Source organism: Temnothorax americanus, unplaced genomic scaffold, assembly GCF_048541705.1.
Source record: "Temnothorax americanus isolate GAGA-0224 unplaced genomic scaffold, ASM4854170v1 Scaffold32, whole genome shotgun sequence".
NCBI lineage: Eukaryota > Metazoa > Arthropoda > Insecta > Hymenoptera > Formicidae > Temnothorax > Temnothorax americanus.
The window spans coordinates 622,129-642,836 of record NW_027509464.1 but is presented as its reverse complement, the minus strand read 5'-3'; the positions used below and the strand labels follow the sequence as shown (position 1 = coordinate 642,836).

The 20,708-nt window shown below is 33.6% G+C and overlaps 3 protein-coding genes across 9 annotated transcripts in view; 2 read left to right on the top strand and 1 right to left on the bottom strand.

The window, feature by feature from the left end:
* Positions 1–3,828: 3,828 nt before the first annotated feature.
* LOC143901221 (2-acylglycerol O-acyltransferase 1) lies at positions 3,829–8,056 on the top strand. 3 transcript variants are annotated; one of them, XM_077413323.1, is made up of 8 exons: positions 3,829–4,054; positions 4,558–4,700; positions 5,208–5,514; positions 5,757–5,778; positions 5,947–6,034; positions 6,737–6,923; positions 7,192–7,391; positions 7,526–8,056. In XM_077413323.1, the coding sequence occupies exons 3-8, from the start codon at positions 5,279–5,281 to the stop codon at positions 7,678–7,680; spliced, it is 888 nt and encodes a 295-aa protein (XP_077269449.1). In that variant the 5' UTR covers positions 3,829–4,054; positions 4,558–4,700; positions 5,208–5,278; the 3' UTR covers positions 7,681–8,056. The 3 variants fall into 3 exon arrangements, with proteins under 3 accessions (XP_077269449.1, XP_077269447.1, XP_077269448.1); XM_077413321.1 differs by having other exon boundaries at positions 5,757–6,034; XM_077413322.1 differs by having other exon boundaries at positions 3,829–4,137; positions 5,757–6,034.
* A 121-nt stretch (positions 8,057–8,177) lies between these two features.
* Cn (Kynurenine 3-monooxygenase cn) lies at positions 8,178–13,422 on the bottom strand. Of its 3 annotated transcripts, none has more exons than XM_077413319.1 (11): positions 11,946–13,422; positions 11,796–11,865; positions 11,342–11,532; positions 11,179–11,227; positions 9,916–10,003; positions 9,668–9,857; positions 9,314–9,565; positions 9,129–9,218; positions 8,834–8,974; positions 8,577–8,738; positions 8,178–8,513 (listed from the first exon to the last, which is right to left on the bottom strand). In XM_077413319.1, exons 1-11 carry the CDS (start codon positions 11,994–11,996, stop codon positions 8,433–8,435), a joined length of 1,365 nt encoding a protein of 454 aa, XP_077269445.1. In that variant the 5' UTR covers positions 11,997–13,422; the 3' UTR covers positions 8,178–8,432. The 3 variants fall into 3 exon arrangements, with proteins under 3 accessions (XP_077269445.1, XP_077269444.1, XP_077269446.1); XM_077413318.1 differs by having other exon boundaries at positions 9,668–9,839; positions 11,946–12,011; XM_077413320.1 differs by lacking the exon at positions 9,314–9,565.
* Positions 13,423–13,789: 367 nt separating this feature from the next.
* The window catches only part of Hlk (hulk), a 34,894-nt gene continuing 27,975 nt past the window's right edge, over positions 13,790–20,708 (top strand). For 2 of the 3 annotated variants that reach the window (XM_077413314.1, XM_077413316.1), the window contains exon 1: positions 13,808–14,142. In XM_077413314.1, the coding sequence (XP_077269440.1) occupies positions 13,815–14,142 (328 nt within the window). In that variant the 5' untranslated portion in view covers positions 13,808–13,814. Of the gene's footprint in view, positions 14,143–20,708 lie in introns of all 3 variants that reach the window. The other variant, XM_077413317.1, reaches the window with a different exon arrangement.

Below are 20,708 nucleotides of genomic sequence, written 5' to 3'. Positions count from 1 at the left end.
TTCCACAAATTTTGATATATCGGGCTATTTATAATTCTATTATATTCTACAGTCTTGTTTACCCCTATTTCATATATAATTCTTTAAGATTTGGTTGATTAGACCAAGTTTTATACGCGATCAAAGGTTCATATGCAAAATTTATATATGGACCATGTAAGTAACCTGAAGTCCCGAAGTCAACATCGATTTAACATTACGTCGAACGCAAAACTCCACTTGTGTTACTAAGCTGACTCTGTATCTCAGTTCATAAAAAGGTTAAATTTAAAATTTTAAAAAGTATGCAAATTAAAAGGAATAGAATATTTTTAAAATAAATAGTTGTTGAAGGTTATCAAGCTAGCAACCACACTGGCATTAAATTTATTATGACGATGTTAAATTTTATATATATGATGGTTCGTACTTTGGGACGCACTCTTATGACAACGTAACATTATTTGAGCAAAAATACATTAAAAAGCGATACCCTAATCTGACTTAGAATAATGTAATGTTTTACCCAGAAGAGGATGGAACCTGCAAAATTTGTGGGCCTGTAAAAATTATATAAAAATAAAAAAAGTGTGCAAATTAGGAATTTGCACATTGCTTTGTCAACATTTTATGGTGCTCATAAAGCTTCCTCTATGAGGAAGCCAAACTAATAAATACTAAAAATTATGCATCAAATGAAATACAAGCTTTCTCATAAGAGGAGCTTTGTGAGCGCAATAAAATGTTGATAAAACAATGTACAAATTCCTAATTTGCATACTTTTTTAAATTCAAATAAATAGTTATAAAATATTTTTATTTCCCTTCAATAAGATTGTGTAATTTTAAAGATTGCGATCTTATTGTGTCAATTATCTGAACGTACAGCTCTGATACATATTAGAACGCAAACAAACGTTCACTTTCAATCGTAAATATTAGATTCTCATGACTGATAATTGGACGACTACAATCGGTAGATGCGTGTATGCATATTAAACGATACATGCTTCTTCCACCATTCTATCGATGAAACCTAACGATAAAGCATATAAAAGCATTCGAAAAACGTTCCCAAGAGCTGAATATAAGGTAAAGATACCTTTAAAAAAATATAAATTTATGAAAATAAACGTTTGGATATTATAACTGAAGTTTCAAACTACAAGAAAAAATACTTTTATCTTTGATTTTAATTCGCGTTACGCAGAGCAAAGAGTAAGTATAAATTTTTTTTTATTCTGTCTCTGGACACAAAATTACCTGTATCCAGGTTTCGATATATTTGTCTATAATTTCAAAAAAAAAAAAAAAACTATTTATTCCGTTTATTTATCCCGTAAAACCGTTTATTTATATGTCGCAGAGAACTAATTGTATCGTAATTGATTCAATATTTTTTATGAAAATATAAAAGAAAGAAGTATTTCTATATAGTTTATTTTGAATTAGATATATATATATATATATATATATATATATATATAAAATGATTTGACTAAATTTATTCACGCAATTTATTCATCGCAATTTCTAAATGTACAAACAAACATGTTTTGAAAGCAGTTTTGATATTGTAACCACAATCATTGCATTAAAATAGTAGTTATATAACGAGTATATAAGTGAGTATATGAGTGATTCATAAATAAGTATTCAAGAATAATAAATTGCTAATTACTACGTTCTACAAAAAACAGGCATAGTGAGGGCCGATTTCACAGTCTCCGATTAACTTGATCCTCCGATCTAATTAATCAGAGACTGTGAAATCGGCCTGAAAATACAAGATTCCTTTTTCATAAAAATAGAAAGTCAAAGTAATAGATATAGTAGAATACTTGATAAAGTTCCAATTCGTGTGAGATTCTCGATTAATCAAATCAGCAACTTGATTTATCTAAAGAATTAAAAAAAAAAGACAACTTCCAATTACTTATATAAACATTTAATAACAGGCGAATAATTGTGTATGAATTAAATGGGAAGAATCGGATTTCTGCAATAATTTGGACTCGGTAACGAAGATTTAGCGAGGATCGAGCATGGAAATTTTGAGCGTGAAATTTGCATCGTTAAATGTACCTCTACAAAGAAAACTACAAACGTTAACTGCCGCGATATAAATATTCATCACCCCTTTCGGTGCTTTTTGGGGTTACATAATCACGGCTTATCTTCTACTCTACACAGAAACAAACTTCCTGGTACCGTATACTTCCTCTGGACACCTGCATGCCATCGTGGCGGTAGAAGGTAATAATTCTACCAATCACTATTAAAGCAGTCGACACTGTGTACAAATAAAAATTTTGACAATTGCTTGAAACCAATTAATGCAGTACAGTAAATGAATAAAAAGTTTGTTGTGACATTTATTGAATGTTATATAAGAGAATAATATTAGCCGCGCGATAAAAAAAAGTATTTATAGAAATGATTATTGACGAATTATTAATGTTTAAGGACTAACTATGTCTTATATTTCAGTGAATTATGGACAAGAGTGATGAGAAAGAACGTATTTTGGCATTATTTTTGCAATTATTTTCCGTTAAGATTAGTGAAAACGGTGGACTTAAATCCCAATAAGTCTTATCTTTTCGTTTGTGTACCTCATGGCATTTTCTCGATGGGGATAGTTGGTTCATTCGGAACAGATGCATTGGATTGCAAGAAGCTATTTCCTGAACTTGAAATACGTCCAATTACTCTCGATCAAAACTTTAAAGTACCTCTGTTCAGAGAATATCCTTATTCCTTAGGTAAAAAGGCTTTTATTATTTTTTCTCTTCATTATATAAATTTTTCTCGTTTATAATAAGCAATAAATCTTATAGTAAACAGTTTTTAGATAATTAAATCGAGTCGATTTAATTCCGGGGAGGGAAGGGTTTTTAATTCTAACAATTACTGTGTTTTAAGTCCGACAAATAATCGGCGCGCAGTTTGTTGGAAAAATTATATGTATATATATAGACATATATGTATACAGAAACTAATATAAGGCTGTCAAAGACCTAAGCTTGGATCGCATGGCTTTTGATTCTAATTGATTGTATATCGTTACGATCCTATTTCTCTTATTATTAATATCTCAAAATAAAATATTTTTACGAGCTTGTCCATGATTTACCTGAGAGCCAGATGAACGAACATTGCTAAATCACTGCAAAAAGTTATAAAGTAAAACTTGGAGAAAAATTAGACATATATATGATTCTAATTTATAAGAGACAATTAAATACATCAAAGAAAAAGGTGATATAAAAATTAATTATTAATTATATTGTCATTGCTATATTCAATCATAACTTATTAATAACTATTTGGCATATAATTGTATTAACGTGATATTTGTTACAATTATAATAATAAAGAAGCGTGAATGGGGCATTTTTATTTAAATTCAAATTCAAACTGAATATATGTTTTAAATATCAATACATGTTTTAAATACTGCAAAATTATTTATATCAAAACTTTGCAAAATTGTAAACTTTATTTAGAAAATACCATCAGATATTCGTCAAAGAAATAAGAATTTCCATACCACTATATGTGCAAGAAGCATCTTTCAATTTAATACGACATTAATTTACATATACGTAACAAAATATTAGGTTAACGGCGCATAATCTAAAGACCGGCAATCGTTAAATAATTCTGCAGTGTCTGATGACTGTAATTTATGATAGAACTCGAACGAGCCTGACCGTCGGATTTTGAACGTTGAAACTTCGTTCATGGACGATCATTCACGTGTTTGTGAGTATGTGTGAGTGAGTGCGTGTAAACACATGTATACTCCATTACACATGCTTTCCTCATGCTATCGGCAATCGGCAAAATCCAACAGTAGGACGGGTGACGCGCGCCGTGCCGAACGCTCCGTGGAAGCAGTGTCGCAGAGACAAATATACCTACGCACGGCGCACACACGTGGCCGCCTGCACTGAAACGCACTATCTCACCTGTAGGAAACGACAGTCTGTGACCTGGCAGTGTACCAAAAAGAAAAAGTGCGATCTTAATACTCTGTACTTGCCGAGATATAGCCACATCAGGAGTCTAGGTAATAAATCGGAAAGGCGTGCATCTTTGTATACAAGCTAGATTACAATCGAACTATTCGGAGCAAGAACGTTCGAACGTACGGTACGCTTATATCGAACACGAGTTGCGTTATAAGTTGAATTCGTTTCACAGTATTTGAGAATTTGACAGTTTATGTAAAAAAAAGTTGGGATTTGGAAAATAGTATTTTATAAATAGTAGCAATTAGTTTTTATTTATTCCTCATTACCGACATTTGTTTGAATTAGATTCTTTCGATTATATTTCTTTACACAGCCTTAAAAAAGATATTAATAATATAAAATTTAAGATATTCTGATGTTTATAGCATATTGATATTCTCTCACAACTTGCATTTTCACATGTATAGACATGTAGATAGCTACAGTTGGACCTTATTTTTTAGTGTATCTCATATTATTGTTCAAAATAGCGTTTTTTAATTAAAATTACAAATCTGATATAATCAAACAGTGAAATGTATAAACGTATATCTTTTAGGTAACTACTCGAAATCACTGATATCTATGGCAAGTGATAAATCTGCGATAACGATAAAGTATTTTATTCTCTGAAAAGTTTCAAGGAGAGTATAACAGCGACACCATAAATCAATTTGTGAAATCATCTGTAAAAATACTGCAGTAAGTTTATTTAAGCTATAAAAAATTGCGAAGTATTTGTATACGTGTCGCAAAAAACTGGCTGTATTTGGCACCGTACCAATTTCTTATAAGGAAAACGGTAATTTGGTCGCGCGATCGCGATTTAACGTGCAAATAAACATGTAAGTCAATCACTATTTAGATAATGTTGAGACAATTTCATTCCTCTTGTCATATTTGTTATAATTAAAATATGGAATATAAATATCGGAAACGAGTATGGAAATGTAATAATGGAAAAAATCGCGGCGTAAACTAAACGAAGAATCGATTTGTGAAAAAAATATCGAAAATAGCATAGATATAGAAACAAAGTCCGTTCCTTGCGGAGGAATCAAAGATAGACTTTGTGCGTCCGTGCGTCCGTTTGATAAAGTGCCAGTTCATATTAGATCCACGGTCAGCCGAGGCGATGCAACCAGTTATTATAGAAGAACCGAAAAGGCATTCAGGTTCTAATAAAAACATTGATTGATCGATATATAGGCAATGTGTACCGTGTGAAACGAAAGGAGAATCGGTTTTCTCCGATAATTTAAACTTGGCACGAAGACTTAATGAGAAACATGGAAATTCTGGGCGTGAAATTTGCACCGTTAAACGTGCCTCTGAAAAGAAGACTACAAACGTTGGCCGCAGCGACATGGATTTTTGTCACCGCTTTTGGTGATTTTTGGGGATACCTAATCACGGCTTATCTTCTATTCTACACAGAAACAACATGCTACTTTCTGCTAGTGTACTTCCTTTGGATGTATTACGATTGGGACACTTGCTACAGTGGTGGTAGAAGGTAACAATTCTATTAATCTCTATTAAAGTAGTCGACGCTGTAGATAAATAAAAATCTTAGCAATCGCTTGAGGATAATTACTCAATGCAGCACAGTAAATAATTTGGTAAAAAATATGTTATTATATTCATTGAATCTTATATAAGAGAATATATAGTATATTAGCCGTGATAAACACTCTTTATAAAGATGACAATTATTAATGTTTAAAGAATGATATATGACTATATCTTATATTTCAGTGATAATACATGGACGAGAATGGTGAGAAACAATGCTTTTTGGCGTTATTTTTGTGATTATTTTCCATTAAAATTAGTGAAAACGGTGGACCTAAATCCCAACAAATCTTATCTTTTCGCTTGTGTACCTCATGGCATTTTATCGATGGGGATAATGGGTGCATTCGGGACGGACGCATTGGGTTGCAAGGAGCTATTTCCCGGATTAGAAATACGTCCAATTACTCTCGATCAACACTTCAAAGTACCTCTGTTCAGAGAATATCCTTATTCCTTAGGTAAAAATTCTTAATAGTTTTTTTCACTAAGTTTTTCTCGTAGTTTTTTTTGTAGCAGGCAAAGTCTTGATGTAGTGAAGAACCGGGATCAGTATTCTATTATATAATTATATTATATACATTAAAATATTTTTATTATTACAGTAGAATATTTTATTATTACATTAGAATATTATATTAAAAAATGATATTATAACATTATATGTTTAACAAAATAGTTATTTAGTTTGACCTGTCTGGCCACCATTATTGAATGTTAACTTGTCACGACGTTTCGATCATGGGTTGCGATCATACAGGAATTCCTCAATTATTTATGTATTTATTCATTTACGTACTTAATTATTTATTTATGTATCGTTTGTGTGACTGCAATCCATGATCGAAACGTCGTGACAAGTTAGCATTCAATAAAGGTGGACAATCAGGTCGTGCTAAATAATTATTTTGTTAATTTTTTACTGGCGAGACAAAATATTAATTTCTGTCCATTATATAATTCTTGTCTATAGAGAAGATTGTTTTTTAAGCTATTTTTCTATTATGTGAAAAAATGCATTGTCCTAATGATAATTTGAATATGCGTGTACTTCAAAAGGGATGAAAGTTTTTTGTACATGAATTGATAATAAGTATTCGAAATATATATATAATTTCCTTTCCGTAATTTAATTATAACGGTAAATTCTCGAATGCTTATAGGTTGCTGTGCTTCTAGCGAGAAAAGTATTAAGCATTTACTATCGACACCCCCAAAAAATTCACACACCGGAAGAGCTACAGTTCTCATTGTTGGTGGTGCTTCCGAATCACTGGAATCGACGCCGGGAAGTTATCGTATCCTTATAAAAAGAAGAAAAGGCTTCGTAAAACTAGCACTAAAATACGGGTGAGTAATTATATATTTTTTGACATTTGTGTGGTATTTAGCATATAATTTAGCATATGATTTAGCATGTAATAATTTATATTTTTATGAGAGTATTTACCGTAAATTATATTTTAAGAGAAAAATTTTGCAATCTATTCACGAAATAGCTTTTATGAAATGTAAATCATATACCGCGCAAAATAAAGAAAAATGTAAAGTACGATATTAATCACACATAATAATTACACTCAATACCACTGAAATCTAATACAATTTTATGATTTAGTACGGCGTTGGTTCCTGTTTTCTCCTTTGGCGAAACGGATTTATACAATCAAATATATCGTCCAGAAGGATCGACTTTCAGACGCATGCAGAATTATATTCGCGGTCTCATTGGACTGGCACCCATCGTTTTTTCGGGCAGAGGATTCTTTCAATATTCATTTGGCCTTATTCCAAAACGATTACCTGTCACCGTAGTCGGTAAAGTTTTTCTCTGTATATTCACAATTTTATACATACGTTGATACCAGAAAAGTACTAATGTGCACACTAAATTGCTAAATATTTCATTATTCTGATTCCATATTCAAATCTTACCTTTCTTTTTATTACAGTTGGCAATCCTATTGAATTACCGAAAATAGAGGAACCCACGACCGAGCAGATCAACGAATATCACGAAAAATTTATGAATGGTTTAGTCGAACTCTTCGAAACACAAAAGCACAATTATATAGACAATCCAGAAAAAGTTACTCTCGAGCTATGATATCCATCGCATTCAAATGTTATAGTGATGTAATGTAGAATGTAAATTTGTCATTATTTCGAAATTTTCATTAAAGAAATTATTACTGTTTTAAAGACAAGATCTCGGAAGAAAAATAAGAAGAAGAAGAGAGATTCTATGTACAGTTAAGAGATCTTAATGTACATTGTTATGCTATTCATTTAATATAATTTACTTATAAAAAGATCCTCAATATATAGATTATAAGCAAGGTCTCGTAAAAATACGTGCAAAAGACTATATTGAATGGAATTTAGTTAGTAGTGTAATTGCAGCGATCTATATATTATACATGTATGAAGTATGTATTCTATTATATTAGAAGCATGTTATTAAAATTAACATTGTTCTTTGAGATTAAAATCAATTTTTTCTCCAGTTTTGTAATATTTAAAAATTAACTTGTTGCAAAATAAGATCTATGCTCAAATATGCATATAAGTTTACTTCATAAATAATAATTAATAAGTATCATTTTATGTTTAATTTGATGATAAAATAAACACGTTAATATAATTAATAGATTTATTAAAATAAATAAATTGAGTATTTTTTTATAACTGTCGTTATTGTATATAAAACTATAAAAAAATAATGATTGAGATATGTATGTGATTAAATAAAATGATTAAATACGTAAAAATGTTATTTCTAAAAATTAAGTATTAGTTACGAAATCCTTATAATTAGGTCATAATTTATTAATGATATCTGATGGTAAGCGATCGAGTTCAAATAGCGTTTCGCAAAAGAGGAACAGCTAAGACAGCAAAAATCAGAAATCCGAGACACAAAACACTCATTCTTAATACCTGCAATGTAAGAAACAGTTTTTCATTGCGTGCATTTTATTGCTTGTTAAACCTTGTCCGTACCTTATCCTGCCATTCTTTGTGTGCTATGCATTCACGAAAACTCAAGCGAGTAAATTGTACAGCGAAATAGAGCGGTATCCAGGAATTGGGAATCAGAGTGTATAAAATTTTGTCTAAAAACTTTCGAAAAAGAAAAGATTTTCTTGTCACCAAGTCTCTCATCTGAAAAATATAATTTGAAAATTAGTTTCGAGTCGAGACAAATATATGAGTATCCGAAAGCGATAAGCAGACAAATTTTACAGATTCATGTATACCTCAAGATAATTATACATTGCGAGATCGCATATTGCATGTCCCTCATCGCATCGTAATTCAGAAAATTTCGACAGAACTTTTGCAAAGTCCGAATCATAGAGTTCCATTAATTCATCGAGCACTAGAATATCTTCAAAGCCCTAACGAAATGAAAAGGAAGATATCGTAAAAACAAATTCCATTAATTATGCTCCAATATCTCGTAACAAACGTTGTTATTCTATTTTTTCTCTGCAAGTGTCAAAATATTGCAAAGGAATTTGGTCCTCAAACCGACTCGATCAAATAACTTACAGCGTTCATTCCTTGAGCGTAGAAAGGAACCATGGCATGGGCGGCATCTCCAATTAGGACAGCGGTTTTTCCAACATGGTAAGGTTTGCACTGCGATATGCACGAAGAGATGTTAGATTATATCCAAACAAATCGAGAGAGAGAGAGAGAGAGCGACCGTGGAATATAATAAAATTAAAATAAACCTTAATTGATATTAATGTCTGCGGTTCTTTTTCAAAAAACTGCTTCACCAGTTTCTCCTTGCCGATCAATTGCAGAAGATCCGGGAAATGCTCGGTGTAGAATCTCACCAACGCTTCGGGCGTTTTTAGCTTTTCGAACACACGAAATGGAGCGAACAGATTGCCGGTAAACGTGCGATCTTCGTTCGGCAAACTGGTCATCATAAATTCACCGCGCGGCCATATATGAAGATTGTTACCGCTCATCGCAAACTTTGAAGTGGTCAAGACATTTTGATAAATCCGTATATGGCAAAGTTTGAAAAAACTTGATTAGATTCGCACGACGCGATTATATTTGTTCACGATACTCACTTCGTTATCTTCTTTACGCGGCACAGAAATTTCCACGTAGCCGTGCTCAATGTACGTCTGGGCGCAATTAAAAAGTGGCCTCCTAGTCATAATTTTTCGTACTTTCGAATGCGCGCCGTCGGCGCCTATTATCAAATCAGCTTCCGCGTCTTCCGTCGTCCCTGTATTCGTACTGAAGACGAGAAACGAGCTAAATAGGGCAAAATACTAATTTATTTGATATTTATCATTCACTTTTTTTTACTCACTTTAAAAATTTCATTTTTCCATTCTCTAAATCGGCGTTCACGAGCTTTCTGTTGAAATTGAGTTGCACTTCCGGATATTTTTCCGCGGCTATCGATAAAATATAATCACATTAGATTTCATGTTAGATTATAGTTACCCGATATCGCGACTTAAGTCTACGTTATGGAAAACGGGTGGCACGAGAGTAAGATGATACGTGCGAATTTTTGTGGCTTCGCGCACTACGGTGTCATCGAATATCACGTAGGAGCAGAAGAGAGCTTTTTTTAACTGACTTCCCGCATTCTATCTCGTATTCCCTTGACTTTCTTGCGACATGATATGATTACGACAATGAATTGACTTTGTCCAAGTATTGATCGAATATATGGAAAGATACATTGCTTTAAATGATGATTTTACATAAAAAAGTAAATAAGAAATGACTGTAGAAATTAATTTTTTATATAGTCTTAACTTAAAAAAAATTAATTTCAAAAAATTAAAAATGTTTTAGCCGTTTTTAAGTTTATGTATGCCATTTTTAATTATATTAAAATATAATTCGATGATCTCTCAACAATGGTTATAAAAAATCATTAGGAGGCACGATTATGATAATTGTGGCTCCTTGATTTGACGATGGTTTCTGGTATTATTTTTTACGCTAAACAAAAAATTATATAGGTCTTATAGGACTAACTGCTCTAGTTTTCGAGATATGCCTACTGCAGTGTGTTAAAGTTCAAAATAAAGGGACGATTACGATAACTCTTGAAATGTGTGGTTTTCGGAGACATTTTTGGCGAGAAACACGGAAAAAATATAGTGTAGTTTTTGAAATAATGAAATCGATTAATTGGCGTTAAGAAAACGCATCGTTGCTTTTCACAAAAGTATTGTATACTCTATCCATGTAATTGCATATTGCAAATTGTAATATAATTTCTCAAAAATTGTTTCTACTATTGTTTGTCCCCCTCCAGACCACAGGTACAACTTTTGTTTAAAATATTTTTTTAATTGGAAACAAAAAAGTTTTGGAGAAAAATCATTTATGGGACATCCTCTTTGAGCTTAAAGTAGAGAAAAGATTATTAATTCTCGAATACGATTTTCTTTAAAATAGAATTCACATTTTATCTCGTATTTCTAATTTTTTCTATTTTCAAGCATTAACCCTTCTTTTAAATAAATATCATCAATAACAGAATCATGTTCTGCGTTATTATAATAAATTATTTGAATTCAAATTTATTTCAAACAATAATAAAAAAACGTACCGTTCAATAGAACCACGTTGAGATATCGCCTATTAATGGAGTAAATGCACTGCAAAATATAAAACTGACCTTACAAACATTTAAAAGATAAGCAAAATTATATATGGATATGTAGACAATGTTTCGGTCATTCAAAACAATCCATAAAAACGGAAAAACGCACATTTCTTCTGACGCTATCGTAAAGAACTTCTTTCAAATTGCCATCTTTGTCGTGAAGCATTCTGCCGCGCATGCAAGTACCATGACGGTTCACCAAAATATCTTCGAGACCAATTGCTTTTAAAGCTTCTCTGCCACGGAATGACAGCGCCAGATTGATACTTTGACCACGCGACTTTTCCATTCGTATGTCTAAAAATGTGAAGACTCGAAATCGATCACTGACCTTCTATATTATTTCCTAAAACTTTTGGAAAATAACTAGAACTTTATCAGCCTTATTTTAAAATCATACTTGTAAAAAGAAATATCAAGTAAACACGTATTGTATACTATATCTTAATGTATCGTCTAATGTGTTACAAAGGATAGAATATAGATTTCTAAGAGTAGTAAGTCACGAAATAAGCGAGTAAAATTCCAAGATTTGTATACAATTTTTCAGCATTTTTTACCTGATCGATATTCATAAATAACTACTCGATAACCTCTTTTAGCGAAAAAACACGCAGCTAATGCTCCGACCTAAAACACAAGCAATAACTTCTTTCTCTTATTCACCGTCCTTTGGCACCAAAATAGAAAAATAAAAATATTTCACGCACCAAACCACCCCCGACGATGGCAATACGTGACTTCTCTCCCACTTCTGTCATACCTATTCCGTTCAGTATCGAAGCTACTGATCAACTGTACTAGCAAACTTTCCCCGTGCCTGTTTATATACATTCTCGCACACCACATCGATATCTTATACAAGAAATAACATGATAACATTGTTCTTATGTTTTTAAGGAATGCTTTTAAGGAAATATTTAGAACATTTTTACAAAACAAAAGAGCTGATACGATTCAGACGTTTTATAGCAGCAGACAAATTCGTGCAGGAATGATAAGTTTTTAATAATCGTTACATTCATTCCCGTGTTACTTTTGTCCCTGGTCTCCCCTAACTATCACAGATTATAGAAATCTGTATTTACATATTGTATTATTAAAACAATTGCAAATGGCACAATTTTATAACAGCCTTTTCGATTCCCAATGCATTAAAAAACTTGAAAAACGGGGAAATAGGAAGAGACAATCGTAATAGATTCTCACGTTGCAATGTAGTCTACAAAATAAAATGTAAATGTGATTACAAAGCTTCACAGACTAAAAGACAATTAAAGACCAGAGTCCACAAATTCACACAACATACATGCAAATCAGACATAAAAAAGTGGATCTTGTTCAGTCATTTCTAGTCATTTCAGTCATTTCATTCCGTTTATGACAAATCACGAATTTGACTAAGATAACTGAGATAATCTAAATTTTAAATAATAAACCTTTGTTCATAAAAAGACTTGTTTCAGAGATGTGGTTTACATAAAAAGACAAAAGAAGCAGAGTAATACAGAATTATTGCCAGATGCGTATCTTCCTGTTCTTAATCTATTACCACTCTCTTAATACATCTCCGTTCCATGTACAACCTATCAAAATTTGTCTCAACCCTATGTCTTCCGTTTTCTTACTTTCTGTCTACATCTTTCGTAACCTTCTCATTTATCAAAATATCCACAAGGTACACCCATGAAATTCCTTTTTCGGTGATCATTTTAATTTCGAAGTACTGCTTGTCTCTCTCATTTGCTTTTTGACAATTAATTACATTAACCATAATTAATTATAAAGCCACACTCTAAATTAACTTATGTTATTGTTGACCTTCAAAACATTTAGAATTTAAATACAGATCGAATTTTTGTCTATTTCAGTTTTTAATCATAATGCAATTTGACACGGCTGTTTTCAGGAATGACATAGTTCTAAACTCTACTTTTCGAAACCCAATTAGCGGCTTGCTCCAACAAAATTGCTTTTTTATCTGTGTATATTTACAGATAAAATCAAAATCCAACTTTTAAATATAACAAATAAGGAATAGTGAGAAAGGCAATCGGAGCTACGCGCGGTAATTATTGCGCAATCAAAATATAGTCAATAACAATATATTAATATTGTTTACACGCTGAAAATGACACAAAGAAAATGTCGAAACGTCCAAATATGTATTGACTAATATATTTTATCTTATTGACTATATTTTGATTGCGCTTTTTCTTATTTGATTTATTCAGGAGAACCTATATATATATATAATTAGTTTATTATTTTAAATATAATATTCGCGCAATTAAATAATATTAATTATTGCGCACATATCACTGCCTCTCTTTATATCGCGATCAAAGTAGCAGTGCTTTCTTTTAAATAAAAAATTCGCTCTATTATGAATTGTTACGATGGAGAATGAAAAGTGAAACACCTGGTAAATACAACGCGGCGACGTCATCTTAACCGTTGTCGTCGCCGTCGTCGTCATCGTCTTCGGCTTCGTCTTCGTCGTTCCTAACGCCGTTCTCCCTGTGGCCGACGCTGTCCGAAAATTCAAAAATAGCCGATGTGCGGCAGTCAGTGCGGCGATGTCGACAGCGAACGACGGTTCGGAGGTACGGTTCGGCCGATGGTGGTGGTGCTGGCGAAGAAGAAGGCGGAGTACTACGACCCGCGGCCCTACGATGCCGACGACGATGTACCATCCGAGGACGATCATCCTTCTGAGCGTACTGGCGTTGATCTCGGTCCTCCTGGGTCACGTTGACGCCGCCGCAAGGACGAAAGCTGAGGAGTCGGCCTCGTCCCGCGGCTCGGCCGGCAGGCAGAAGGAGGCCGAGCCGGTGATCGAGGAAGTCACTGCCAAACAACTCGAACGGCTCCTCAACGAGAAGGACTTTGTTGCCGTGTATTGGTGTAAGTGCTCCACCACTCGTGTAACGATCCTTCGATCTTGTCACAAATTATCACGTGATACGCGGACGGTAAACAAATCCTATCTGTCTAAAACGGGGTAGCACGCGACAACAGGTACGACGCGATCCTTGAATTTGTAGTATGCGAATGGAACTCTTCAAATTCTAAATATTTGAAGAATTATAATTGAAAAAAATAAATAAATATTCACGACAAAACTTTCTTTTATAATTAAAAAGCAATCTTACGTTTCCGATACAAATGTCGTATGCGCGAACATTTTAATTGCTGAACATGCTCAAGATGATATCGACGACGTGAACTTTTTCTTCTCCGTTATCACACGCTTGATGATGGATTCTCAAGATTCTCGAATCAATAAAAAATTTCTTTTTTCGCGCAATTATACTTCGTGAAATAGTGCATATCTAACAGTCTTATTTTCTTATTTGCATAATTATATATATCCTATTTTGTTGATATAAAAATGAGATTTCCTTTTTAATTTATTTTTTTATTTGCGTACGAAAAAATATACGCGCACGTCCACGTCCATTTCATAAACCAGTAAACGAACCGTTGGATTAACGATAGAACGTTACATTTCGAATAGGACATCTGGACGTTTGTCCAGAATCATGATCACAGACTTTTCGTCTGGATACATCTTGCTTAGCGCGAGCGAAAAGTTAATCTCGAACGAGCAGGCGATGTAAGCGTTTGATTTGTACAGTTACGAGAATACAATTCGGTCTTCCCAGACATTTTTAGTGATCCTCCCTAACTCACATTCTTCTGCTCTTCCTATAAATTGTCAAATCCGAAATGTAACGTTCTATCGTCAATTCCAACGGTTCACATAAAAATAAAATTTTTTCTACGATAAATAAATAATAAAATGCCATCCCCGAACGTTGTGCTCTGCAAAACAATATTTCCTGCATATTGTTCAATATTAATAAATACTTTATTATTCAGACACAATATATATGCAAGGAAATAATATTTATAAAATAATGTGTATAAAATGTACATGACAGTGATAAATGGAATAAATGGAAACTAGCAAACACATAAAAAACATCGGCAAAGCAAAATCTTAAAAAAAACTTTAGCTTGACACATTATATTAAAAGTGTCCATATAAATTCTATACAAAACTCTCCAAGAATAAAAAAATATAATTACTCAATCATTGGCGTTAAATTATAGCAGATCTTCTTTAAAAATCCAGATATCATATGCGACAGACATTCTACACTTCTACTTCGTAAAACTGCATTGCTCTATCTCATGCCACTTTATAATTCTCTTTCGTTTCTTATCATATTAGGCTGATTTATTTTTGTTAATCGTGAAAACGTATTAACATTTTTCGGATTTTCGTTAGTATATTATATAACGCGAGTGGGTGTTGATGAAAGCTACGCTTGTTACGGAACACTGCTCGTCATTGAGACCGTTTTATGTACCTATACATCAAAAGAAATAATAATTTTTCAGAATAATCACGAAAAGTTGTTTGTTTATACATGATTATCGCTTTCATTTATAAGTTTCATTGTTAAGCACGAAACTTTATATAAAATGACACTCATAAAAAGTACCCTATATTGCATTTTTGGGAAAATGCGACAGTTTCTCAATCAATATGCATAGGTACAAGAATTCTATCGTTTCGAAAAAGTAAAGTTTCATGCTTATGTATTAATTCAATATTTCGTATTTTTTGCTTTCAATTCTATCTCCCTCTTTTTCTCTCTCTTTATATTTCTCTTCGGGAAGATAACTACTATATGATTAAGTCTTCTGTAAAGTTATAATCTCGCGATACTTTGGTAGCGATACATCGATACATGCTTCATGAACGATAGTTCTACTCCCGCAAATTACCCTCACGTGAGATTTAACAGGTACTAAATCTACTTCTGCCAAGTGCTATGACCGCTCAGTAGGACAACCTGTCTCGAGGTGGCCTCCCCAGTTTGCTAATCTAGCAGCCTAATATCACGCGTGAAACGCTTTATTTAATTTAAGCTGTAATAAACGATCTCCCATGTTAATCATCCGTATAAAAAAATATCGAAATTAATTGCATAATATTGTTTTTTAATGTATTAAGATATTAAATTGCACTATATGCTGAATATACCGAAGGTCACATCTCGCGTGGCAACGCGCCAAAATGCATCCTTGTGTACGCTTTTCAGAGCTCCCCAAAGGTAATTGATGTAACACAATCCTCCCTTTTTTCAATAGGCGGGACAAGTATCGACGAATGTGTCTCTCTGCATTTTTTAAAAATAAATATAGAACTCTATGAAATCCGATAAATATCAATACGCCGATGTGCCTTAGGATATCTAAAAAATGCAGGGTAAACTTCAGGACGTTTTAAAGATACGTGAATGTTCATTCAGATTTGTATATATTTCCGGGTTTCATCACGATCAGTGGGAGACGATTTATGAACCTTTGCTTGTTAGAGCAATCCAGGAAACACGTATAGCGCAAACTGACTCATTAGCGTGACGCATGGCGAGAGAGAAAGAGAGAGGAGAGAGAGAGAGAGAGAGAGAGAGAGAGAGAGAGAGAGAGAGAGAGAGAGAGAGAGAGATGCGGAAGTGGACGAGCGATAACCGTGGAAATACAATCATGATCTAGCGATTTGATTCGCGTGTAATAATAATTGTATGATGTACGAAATAATGTGTGACTGAACGTCTAGTACATAATTTTAGACAAGCCAACTAATTTTGCGTGATAAAAATCAATATTTGTTCGTGTAATTACATTCGAATTTTATATACATATTGTATATAAATTATTTTCATTTTTGTTCATGTATCGATTTCGGAGAAATCGAGCATCGATTCCTCCGAAAAAATTATAATTCATGGGAATGGGAACCGGAAAGGAATGGAGGACGTTATGCAAATAATGTGTTTACAAGTGCTATCTTAAAACAAGGTTCCCGGCACGAGATAAAATTTCTGACAACCTGTTTGCGCGCCTACATGTCGCTCGGGAGCTCGCATACCCATCGTGATTTTCTCTTGAATCATCTTTTCGTAATACCGAGTGATATAATCGACCCCAGATTTTCGGCCGCGAACACACCAACGTGCGTTCGTATCACCGACGTGCGGTAAGCACGAGAAGCTTTTCTTTTACCGCGTCTACTCAAAATACATTGTCGCGAAATCCCGCGTTCACCGTAACTTTAGCTGCGCGAAAACAAGATGAGGAGATCGGAGGAATTGACATTTAATTCTTTTTGTGGAGACATTTGTTGTGCAAGGTCGAAGAACATTTTTATTCTTCAATGGTTCCCCCCCCCCCGTGGTCCCTTTCTTAATCAGGACTAAAGAACAAAATACACTTGATATTCAAGATTGATCGGCCGAACCGAAGGACGAAAGACAATCGTCGAAAGAGATCCGCCTGCCTCTTAAACGCGCTGTAGCAAGGCTGGCGCTCCGGTGAACGCCGCTTTTAGCGCACGTTAAAGTTATTTTCGCGCTTACCACTGAGAACCCCTCTCTTCTTCTCGGCTATCATCTACGCTGAAAACATAATACCGTCCCAGCCGTGACGACCACCCTGCGCATTCGTATAGATCACGTTCGGCTCGCGACGTCGTGCAACTCGGACCTGTGGCCGATCGTACGTCAATCTCTCTTCTGCGAAATGATGCATCGAGCCCTATCGGAGCAAACGGTGAATCCGAGAGAACTCGGGAGAGGAGAGGATCCCAAATGATGACGAGCTTGCGTGCCGAAACCTATTTCCAGATACCCAGTTCTGTCCGTTTCACGCTGTCGTACTCGCGCGCGAACGAAGCTTTTCTCTTTTCCAGTTTATCACTCCACGTTTGCGTCAAGCTAAGCTCCTTTCGAGCTAATTGTTTCTCAAACATTAGTCTATGAATTACTTCTATGATCAAAGTAAAAGACTGAAGCAAAAATTTTATGTAATTTGAGGAACGTAATGACGCGATAATATGTCTTGTATAGAAAAGAAGATGCAAAATCTTGATACAAGAGTTTCTGGCGTGGAATGAGAAAGAAGGAGAACGATTATCGAGAGAGAGATATACGATAGAGAATCGACTGGCGAAGCGTCGGAGGACCCAGACAACGAGCTCTCGCGTCGAACCTATTTCCAGCTGCGGCTGCGTCCTCGCGGCTCATGTCGCCGCGTACGCTCGTGTCGAATTCTTTTCTTCTGGGTTACCGTTTAGTGGCTCGTACGTCTCTATCTTCCTCTCTTTATCGCGTCTGAACCGATTAACGTGACACCCTTGTTGTCACCGACAGGAAAAAATGCGTATTCGCGCATCGGAAATTGTGTATTGCCATTATTAGATCGCTGCTTTAACGCAGTTCTAAGATATCTCTGATAAAGAGACAGACGCAAAGATGTATATAGATACAGGGCTGTTTAAAAAAAATCTATTATTTTCATGATACCGAGTAACCATTGACGATAATGAAATTAGCAGACGTCAGATAAATTAAATCACTTCGACGTGTATCAAAAAATTATATGATTTTATGGCAGCCATTCGAAACGAGAGCGAAATTCGGCGCGATGCATCGTTCGTGTAATAATAACACCGAAAGCAGTATCGGCATCTCGAGAGCCCTAGACATCCTTTCGGCCAGAAATCTAAAATTACGCATATCCACTGTGCGGGGGAATGCTTCTTCCGCCTTTGGGCGATTTCAAATCGGACGGTAAATAAGCATATATTTCTTGTTTTTCGAAATTTTTCTTTTTTTTTGTTCTTGCGTATAACATTGAAAAATGTGTGTATTTAAATAAAGTTATAACATTAAGACGTGGTGTATTTATACAAGGTTCCAATACTGTGACAATGATAGAGTCTTCGAGATATCAAATTTCTTAGTTTGTGCGAATTCTAAAATGTCACGATGTATTCAAAGTGATGTAAACATTTTAGACATTTTAAACAACTTAAAATAAAGAACTCTTACTCACCTTAGAATACGTTTCTTACAATTCGCGTTAAGTTAAATATACTTTTAAATAAAATGTTTAAATTTAATTTTTTGCTTTGAAGTAATCGACATTTTTTCTCTCTAAACCCTTTAACTAGGAAAGCGGTGTCTTCAACCGATTATAAAAACAATGGTTATGACATTTGAATTTTGTATTAATATATGTTTTAATATGCTCTAGTGTAAAAAACTGAAAAAATTAAAAAAATTGCTTATTTACTGATGTCACGATGTCCGTCTTGATGTAAAATTATCTCTTTACGTCACGGTGATGTGAAACACTTATTTCGCATGAACACGTGGCCCCCCCCTCCAAAGTTGTCGGGTCAATAAATTAAAAAAATATATACGCGTGTACCTATGCAAATAAATTCAAATTTCCTCACTGCAACTAAATTAAGTTACAATTTTAAAGTAAAAAATTACGAATCTTTTCTTTACATTATAGACTAAAGTAAATTAATTATTTTGCAGTTGCAGTTCTTAATTGATAAAATACATTTATGAAATATTTAAACATTTTCTTCTTGGTTAATAGATTAATCTTTGTAAACTTTGAACAATTGCCAAATCCATATTTGCCAAAAATATAAGACACCCAAAAATTAAATTTACTTATTAACAAAAAAAGTTTCTATCAGTATTCTAAGAGTATAATAATTTATCAAATATGAATGACGATATGCAAAGATACTAATTTATTTTGATATGTATGTAAAAAAAAAAGCTTTATACAATTTTTCACTATCATAACCTAATATCTAATAAGTAAAAAATGAAGAATTTAAGAAGAATTTAAAAACTACATTCTCGCATAGCCACTTTTGTATAGCCATTTTAGTCAAGTTCTTTTTTATTTTTATTTAATAAAGTCAGAATTGCATTCGCGATTGTGATATTCGAATAAGTGTTAACGTCAACAACAATTTGAGCTATTGCATGAATGACTGTTGCATAAACTCGAACAGAGAGATTCACGAATAGCGCGGAAACGTTCTATGCACGTGCGACGATTAGTCTTATTCGATTGCGAAGTGCGTTCCCGCGAACATTTTATCTTCTATTTCTGGGAGAAGGTCAATCAACAAAATTTATTCGGTAATGGATATAGACATTTAAAGACATATGAATAATGAAAGAATAATAACTAATGCGTCGATGATAATAGATTACGTTTTAACAATATGCAACTGTGGGCATAACAATTAATATTTTAATCTAATAGTAACAATGTATCACATAACGCGTATGTGTAATATAGTGTAAATAATTGCTGGAAGATAAATCTTTCTTTTAATATTTTGTTGATTTTCGCGTTCCTTGAAACAATTTTCGAAATGTATGTACCTAATTCCGCGTACCGGAGCACATAAAACAGAAACCAAACTCAGCAGTAATCAGTAATAATTAACGCAATATATTCCTATGTTTATTCTCCATACCGACATCTGTTTCCACATTAAATCCGTCGGTTTATTTACATTGTTACTCCACTTTCCGCATTCAACGTCGGAATAAGCTTCGTTATTCCGGCAGAGTTTT